Source organism: Alosa sapidissima, chromosome 15 (genome assembly GCF_018492685.1).
Source record: "Alosa sapidissima isolate fAloSap1 chromosome 15, fAloSap1.pri, whole genome shotgun sequence".
NCBI classification, from domain to species: Eukaryota; Metazoa; Chordata; class Actinopteri; order Clupeiformes; family Clupeidae; genus Alosa; species Alosa sapidissima.
Genome location: NC_055971.1, coordinates 9608546 through 9617329, shown reverse-complemented (window position 1 = coordinate 9617329; position 8784 = coordinate 9608546). Strand labels below are relative to the sequence as shown.

The window sequence follows — 8784 nt, the reverse complement described above, 5'->3', positions numbered from 1 at the left end:
TGAGAGAATACTGTATGTGTGAGAAAGAAAAATAACCAAACAAAATGCACAAATGTCCTTTTTTGCCCTGAGATGAAGTGTGTGTGTGTGTGTGTGTGTGAGCTCACTGGATAAACTCTTACTCTAACCATCTCCCTCTCGTTCTCTCCCTCTCTCTCTCTTTCTCTCTCTCCCTCTCTCTCTCCTTCATCTCTTCATCTCCTTCACCATAATTTCCTCTTCATCCATCTCCCTCTCTCTTTCTCTCTCCCTCACCCTCTCTGTCCTTTTCTCTCTCCCTCTCTCCATCACCTTCACCCTCTCCCACTCTCTCCATTCATCTTCCTCCCTCTCTTTCTCTTTATCTCTCTCTTTCTCCATCTCTATCTCTCTCACCCTCTCCCACTCTCTCCATCTCTCTCCCTCTCCATCTCTCCCACTCTCCATCTCTCTCCCTCTCCATCTCTCTCCCTCTCCATCTCTCCCACTCTCTCCATCTCTCTCTCTCTCTCTCCATCTCTCTCTCTCTCTCCCTCCCTCTCTCTCTCCATCAGGATAAAGACCTGGAGATGTGTGCTCTGAACCTGAAGGTGGAGCAGCTGGAAGCGGAGCTGCAGGACCTGTCATCGCAGGAGACCAAGGACGAGGCCTCGCTGGCCAAGGTCAAGAAGCAGCTGCGCGACCTGGAGGCCAAGGTCAAGGACCAGGAGGAAGAGCTAGACGAACAGGCTGGCACCATTCAAATGCTGGAACAGGTACGCACACACACACACACACACACATGCACACACACACACACACACACACATGCACACATGCACATGCGCATACACACACACACACGCACACACACGCACACATGCACACACACACACACACACATGCACACACACATGCACACACACGCGCACACACACACACATATGCATACACACACACACACACACACACACGCAAACACACATTCTTACAAAACACACTTACAGTATGTACTTACACACATATGCATGCACACATACTGCATGTGCCTGTAATTACTGATGATGTACATCACATTCCCTTCGGTCAGAAACACACACACACACACACACACACAAACCAACCGTTAATGGGGCGGAAACACCACATTAATTGTTCTCGTTAAGTCGTCAGGGCTTTATATCTATTTTGGTCGTTTGGACAATTTGACTGTGCCAAAGGTTTGCCATGATCCTGTGCTGTGTCCTTGTGTACGAACCTCTAACAGACCTGATACCAGCGCCCCCTTGTCCCATGCCCACCTTCCCTCTTGCCCTGTGCCCCATGCCCACCTTCCCTCTTGCCCTGTGTCCCATGCCCACCTTCCCTCTTGCCCTGTGCCCCATGCCCTCGTCTTTCCTTTACACTGTGGCTATAATGGACACACCATCACAGTGTGTCCAGTACATGTGCTAGAGACATACAGAATACATGATGTCTCTCACACACACTCCCACCTCCACACCAGTGAAAGCATGCTGTGTAGCTGATGTCCTTGTGTGGGAGTGAACTGCTGCCCTCTCTGCAGCTGTGGCGCCCTGCCTGCCCAGAGCACAATCTCACCTGGCCAGAAATGTCAGATGTGCTGACTCGCGTTCAGCAGAGTGCACGCAGACAATGAGTGTCTCCAGGGCCCTCTGGCTCTGCCTACATGAAAGTAACTCTGTGTGTGTGTGTGTGTGTGTCCACAGGCCAAGCTTCGTCTGGAGATGGAGATGGAGAGGCTGAGGCAGACCCACTCCAAGGAGATCGAAAACAAGGACGAGGAAGTGGAGGAAATCAGACAGTCCTGCAGCAAGAAGGTGAGTTCAAGACTTGTGTGTGTGTGTGTCGGAGAAAGAAAGGGTCTCTCTCGCTGTGTGTGTTTGTACAGTATCGCTTTGTGTGTGTGTGTTTGGGAAAGGGTCCTTCTCGCTATGAGTGGTTGTTTATGTCACTTTGTATGGTTGTGAGTGTGTGTGTGTGTGTTTGTGTGTTTGTGAGAGTGCATTTGAATGTGTGCCAGAGATGAAGTCAGAGTGTGTGTGATCGAAAAGTGTAATACTATCACACGGCTGTTGAATTTATTGGTCTATATCTAGGGCCTGTGTTATGTGATGTACAGATATCCGACAGGAGCCAGCCGTGTTGGCAAAGCTGCCGCGTGGCTCTGGTGAAACATCACTCTTTTTGAACGTATTTTCAAGCCCAAAATAAAAGCATAAACACCCATAGGGGGAAGCAAATCCCTTACCTTTTGCCCCACTCGTTTTTCGTGACAACATTTACATGTCGATGCTCATGTGTGGGCGATCACTTAGGCCGGCCTCGCTGCTGTTGTTTTGATTCTGAGTTAATGGGTGTTGTGTTGATGATTTGATGTTTTCTCTCTCTTCTCCCCCCGTAACCCCCCCCGCCAGCTCTTCCCACCCTCCCGTCACTCAGACCAGAAATAACTTTGACTCATTTCTGTGCTCATGGCAACCAAAATGCAGTGTCCTTCTACCAGGTTGAGTGTTTCGAGGGGCCTGCTCCTCCACACCGTAAACCTCTAAGAACTTAAAGACCTCAAAACAGTTTAGTTAACTGTTTGAGTCATGGTGCTTAGTCATATGAACATGTAGTGGATGGTGGAGGGCTCAGATTCTGTGTGTGTGTGTGTGTGTGTGTGGCGATTTAAAGCTTTCAAGGCAGTAAAGCATTCAAAAATTCAAGAAAGTGCAGTAGATAATGTGTGTTTCCAGCAAATGAGTCGTGTGTGTCTTTATGTGGTGGGTTGAATATTCAACTCTGGGTTTGTGTCTGAGTTTATCATCCAAATAAAGCAGTTTTAGTTTTTGCAGTGTTCTGAACTGTGTGTGTGTGTGTGTGTGTGTGTGTGTGTGTGTATGTGTGTGTCTGCAGCTGAAGCAGATGGAGGTGCAGCTGGAGGAGGAGTACGATGACAAGCAGAAGGTGCTACGCGAGAGGAGAGATCTGGAATCCAAGCTGATAGCCGCCCAGGACCAGGTACCTCCTCTGACCACTGCACACCAGATGATACGCACAACTGAGGAAACCGCATAGTGATGGTTTATAACCTCCAGCACTCTAGAGCTGTTCACCACATCTGCTCACTTTTAGCTGAAGACGCTACGCCATGTGCATTCTTCTACAGGAATTCACTAGTCACTGACTGACTTTAATTTGCACGGTCTGACTTACAGCAAGTTAAGCTGCAACTGGATCCAAAACAGGTTCATGGACTTTCAAACTTTATTAGCTTTGTCAAATATATGGACTGGACACCAGCAGCAAGTTGAAGATTTAGCTGTGCATTTAGATCCATGTGCTTTCACCAGCATCAAACAGTCAGACTGGTGTACAGGGTTTCCCCTAGAAATTGTTCCAGCAGCGGTGCTGGTAGTCGTAGGAAGCTAGGGGGGTCTAGGGTCAAAAAAAAAGAAAGACAAGTTTTGAAAAATGACTGACGACTTCTGGCGGATTTTGTCGGCATTTTGTGAGTTATAAATATGACATAACCATCGATACATTCAAGGCATCTGCTGTGAAAAAAAGATGTAATTTACAAAGCATTATTGCAGTACTTGAACTGGTCACATTATAGACAGGATTATTCATGTTATTCTTTCACCTTTTTAATTGACATTCGTAATTATTACTTATATTATTATTAGAACAAAATTGAAATGGCACAACACAGAACATTATTATTTACATTTAATTGAAAATTAAAGCTTAATCATAGGCCACATCTCACCTGTGAGTTAAACTATATAGACTTATCTTTTATGTCATTACACTGTATTGGTGTTGTGCAAGTCGAATTGAGTGCTGTTGAGTAAATTTAAGGCCGTGACAGCCCGTGAGGCTTGCTTGAGTCTCACAGTTTTAAGCTAACATAGAAGCGTTATGTGGATGATATAGCGGATATGTGGATGAAATAAATGCTCAAAAGCCTAACAACTCGAAGAAAATCTATTTTGGATTACAGGAGATAAGTATCCTGTAATCATAAATTCTGTGATTTTGGTGAGCTCTACAGAAATGACAAGGAGCTATCTCCCGATGTAAATGGTTGCGTATCCTATTACTCGAATTCCATTAAACCCAACAGTAGGCTAGACCTTTATTTCACAGCCTAGGTATGTATATAGAACAAACAAAAATGAAACCCAGCGTGGAATTTCTCTGGGAATACTGAGGGTAGGGACGAGCTACCTTGCTGGCGTGTTTCATTTGGTCCTTGGTTAAAATATAATGTAGGCTACGTTTTTTTTTTTTTTTTTTTTGTTTTTTTTTTTTTTTCACAAAATTGCCTGTGAAATCCCTGACTGCGCCTTCAACCTTAGCCTCCTATTATTTGTTGACATCAGACCTGGAGAGGAACGAACGGCAGCTGATCCCGCAGTTCACTTGCATAGGTTTTTTATTAGCCTACTGATCATGTGATTTTTTTTGCGGTGCCACACAAATTCTAGTAGTGGCACTGGGCTGCTGCTGAATGCATAGTAGGGGAAACACTGGGTGTAGATCACTTGCTTATTCATGGCATAGCTGGAAATCATTTGAACTCTAATGCAGTGACAGAAGACAGGCCCATGCAATGTTTGAGTATGACCCCCTCCCCTAGTCTCTTACATTGAATAAATCAGTGCTGTGTGTGTCTGGATATCTTATCTGTGTGTGTGTGTGTGTGTGTGTGTGTGTGTGTGTGTGTGTGTGTGTGTGTGTGTGTGTGGTGGTCCCACAGGTGAGTGTCAGGGACGTGGAGACCGAGAAGCGTCTGAGGAAGGACCTGAAGCGCACCAAAGCCCTGCTGGCCGACGCCCAGATCATGCTGGACCACCTGAAGAACAACGCCCCCAGTAAGAGGGAGATCGCCCAGCTCAAGAACCAGGTCTGGACCTCCTCAACCACTACACAAGCAGACAGCCACGCACAGTCAGTCAGACACTAAACAAGGCAGTAGTAGACGATTGACGTGTTTAATTCACTGTGTTGTGTGAAGTGCGTGAGAGCGTTCCTTTGGCTCGGGTGGGTTTCAGACTTGGCTTATGCAGATCAGATAGCAGCGTATTTTTCCATTGTGTGGTTCTGCATTCTTGACTCTCCTCTGAGTCACCGTGCAGCTCTGCAGTGGAGAGGTTTTTTTTACAGTGGAGTGAGTCTGTTTCCCACATGCTCCTGATTCACTGCCTGTTTTCTGCATGTGACAGCTGGAGGAGTCGGAGTTCACGGGCGCCGCCGCAGTCAAAGCCCGCAAGGCTATGGAGGTGGAGATCGAAGACCTGCACGTCCAGATGGATGACATCTCCAAAACCAAGCTCGCCGTAAGTGACCTGCTGCGCTGTCCCCTCACCACATTGCACCAGTCATGAAGTCGCAGAGTCCGAGGCGTTACACTGAGTCAGCAGCCTCAAAATGGTGGCCATTGTTTTTAGCTTGGGTCTGTTGTGACCCCCAGTTTTTGTCCACCGGTTACCAAGGCGCTACTGAGAGTGAGGCAATTCCACCATCATCGCCCCGGTTACCGTGACTCCTCTGCTCCTAGTTTGCATCATGCACTGCCACACTGCCATTTCAATTATTGACTGGCGACAAGGAGAAATGATTTCCGCCCGTAATGACATGTTTCCGAATCCATCTCTAATTTGAACAAGACGTATTACCTTCAAATGCATTACAGTTTAATAACGCTGTAACTGGCTGAGATGCAGGAAAATGAATGGGGGCGGGGGTGTTGGGGTGGAATGAAGTAATTAGGTTTGTGCAGAGAGGAATAGTATAAACAGATATCAGGATGGAAAGAGTGAGAGATGGATGGATGGATGGGTGGAGAGATGGCAAGCAGACTATGTACGTGTGTGTGTGCATGCATGCGTGTGTGTGTGTGTGTGTGTGTGTGTGTGTGTGTGTGTGTCAGAATGCCGTTTCTGCTCTGCCAGTTTTTGTTTGTCGCATTTCCCACTTCTGTGACGCTGAAATCTCTCTGACAACCGGCACACACCATAGATTTGCATATCGAATTCAAACGTGTACATTTGTATACAGCTCTGGTCCCCTCTCCCCCCCCCCCCCCCCCCATCCACATTGCATGCATGCTCTTCAGCCTTCCCCAGCTGTGGGAGAAAAGATGGCTGATGCGTTAATGTTGGAGAGAGCGTGGGAGAGCCGTGCCAGAGGGCCAGAGAATAGGCAAGAATATTACATTTGACAATGAAATCCGATTGAATTTTGAGTGCTAATTTTCGAGCTCCGCGCTGCAAAGTGTCTCTATTGACGTGCATGCCGGGCCCACGTGCTACAACCGCTCCATTCTAATTCACTTTATTGATTAAATAACTCTGAGGCAAATGGCCTCTTCTTTTTTGAAGTTCTCCAACAATGTAGGCAGTGGCTGATTGCAGTGTCACTTGAGGGACGGGAAAATAGGGAGTAAGTGTGCTAGAAAAAGGAACGATGGGGCAGGAGGTGGTTGTTTTTGGGATGCAAGTGCAAAGTTACAGTTTGTTTGTGGGCTGTTTGATGGTGTTGTGTAGACAGTTAGAGTGTGTTTGACTGAAACATCATGGTGCTTCAGCAGTGTATTTATAGCTGATGAGAGGAGAGGAGGGAAGGAAGGACTACTGTGTCTCCCCATCGTTTTGTCTGCAGTGAGCGAGGTCCCCCTGTAATTGCTTTTTGGTGTGTGTGTGTGTGTGTGTGTTTGTGTAAACGTGTGTTTGTTTTCTTTTGACAGCTCCTCTTTTCTTTCTAATCGTTGACACCATCTTTCCTCTGACACCTTGAAATTGTTATCTACGCACACAGTGCTGTAAGCACGCTATTGTGTGTTTGGTCACAGACTGAGGGCCGAAGCCTCTTATTGAGTTCTATCGCTGATGACGGTTACATCTAAACACTTACACCAGTCAGGACAAAAACAAACTATCTCTTCAGAATCGAAAATGTTTGTTTTGAAACTGCTAATAAGCAGTAATGACCAACGGAATTAAACGCTTAGACAAACTAATGAACCTGCGTCTCCTTCCATAAATCACACGGCCTTGTCCGGCGGACTCCATTTTGGTGGCAAAAAGCAACGGATCTGGTCCATTATACGCGTCCTGCTGTGTGTATCCAGCACGTTAATAAGATGGATGTCACCATGACGGTCGGTGTGTGTATAGGACATTTAATTTCCCCATGTCACATGCTAATGGTCTCATTAGCTCCCTTCTTCTCTTCTGATATTTAGTTTTTTCTTCTCCTCGGTCTCTTAATAAAGCGCGCTGGCTCTTCTGAGACGCCCGTTTCTCAGTATTGTCGAGGTAATTATGGAAGTAGAGTGCTACACCTCTGATAGTCCCCCAAGAAGACGGCAGGGGGAAACAGGATGCTAGCGCACCGGGGTAATTTTCCATTGTGCTTCGGCTGCTTGGCAAATGCTAATCACAGGGATTAGGTGTGGGAGGGCCACAGTGACTTAAGTCTTTGAGAACGAGGGAGACAGAAAACGTGTGAGAGAGAGAGAGAGAGAGGGAGAGGGAGAGGGAGAGAGAATGAAGGTAAGGAGAAATGGGGTGAGAGACACAGAGCAGAGGAAAGAGAGTGAACAAGGGAAAGAAATCGATTGAATTCTCCCCGGGAGGACCGCCATTTATCCATAAATGCATCTCTTTTTTTTGTGTTCCCCTCAAACTGAATTCTGTCCCCGTCTTCTACAATGCCGTGATTCGTTCCTCCTCGAAGTCTCGTTCGATCTCTGCCATCATCTGTTGTGTTTGTGTGCTGTTTGTCTCTCTCCTTTCCCTCTCTCCTGTGCTGTTCATTCTAACGTTGGTCCCTCTCTCTTCCTCCTCTTCACGTCCCCTTTGTTCTCTCTCTTCCTCCCTTCTCTCTGCTGCCTGTCCAACTCCTCTCTCTCTCTCTCTCTCTCTCTCTCTCTCTCTCTCTCTCTCTCTCTCTGCTGCCTGTCCAACTCCTTCTCTCTCTCTCTCTCTCTCTCTCTCTCTGCTGCCTATCCAACTCCTTCTGTCTCTCTCTCTCTCTCTGTCTGCTGCCTATCCAACTCCTTCTCTCTCTCTCTCTCTCTCTCTCTCTCTCTCTCTCTCTATCTCTGTCTGCTGCCTATCCAACTCCTTCTGTCTCTCTCTCTCTCTCTGTCTGTCGGTCTGTCTGTAGCTGGAGGAGCAGTTGAGTCGTGTGCAGCGGGAGAAGAACGACCTGCAGTCTCGCATGGAGGAGGACCAGGAGGACCTCAACGACCTCATGAAGAAGCACAAGGCCGCCGTGGCACAGGTGAACCACACACACACACACACACACACACACACACACACACACACACACACAGTGTGCTTCACTTCTTCTACCTGTCTTTGCTCAGCGAATGCGCACATACTGAGCTGCCTGCACAGTCCCTTTTTTCTTCCCCTTCCTCTGTCTGTCTTTCTTCTGTGAAACATTTGTTTATTTGTTTTTACCTCTTCATCTATCCTTCATCTTTCCTTCTATTTATTTATTTACATTTAACATTTTACAGGTTCATTTCCTTGACTTAAATTGGTAGAGCGTCTCTCTCTTTCTCTCTTTCTCTCTCTCTCTCTCTCTCTCTCTCTCTCTCTCTCTCTCTCTCTCTCTCTCTCTCTCTCTCTCTCTCGACTCCATGTTCACTCTCCCAGAGGTCAGCTTTTATCAGGCTCAACAAGCCCAGCTTGACATTGTTCTCACGCAAAAGGAACGACCCAGACGGGCCGGCACTATTTTTGGAACGGAGGATTTAATTTTTGAAGTGGTCTTTGGAATAGCTCCCATTTCTTTCTT

The 8784-nt window shown here is 46.9% G+C and overlaps 1 protein-coding gene across 9 annotated transcripts in view; it reads left to right on the top strand.

Moving 5' to 3' along the window:
* The window catches only part of myo18ab (myosin XVIIIAb), a 108613-nt gene that overhangs the window by 84443 nt on the left and 15386 nt on the right, over positions 1–8784 (top strand). For all 9 annotated transcript variants that reach the window (XM_042064453.1, XM_042064449.1, XM_042064451.1 and 6 more), the window contains 6 exons: positions 534–734; positions 1689–1799; positions 2881–2985; positions 4730–4876; positions 5196–5309; positions 8143–8259. In XM_042064453.1, the coding sequence (XP_041920387.1) occupies positions 534–734; positions 1689–1799; positions 2881–2985; positions 4730–4876; positions 5196–5309; positions 8143–8259 (795 nt within the window). The remainder of the gene's footprint in view (positions 1–533; positions 735–1688; positions 1800–2880; positions 2986–4729; positions 4877–5195; positions 5310–8142; positions 8260–8784) is intronic.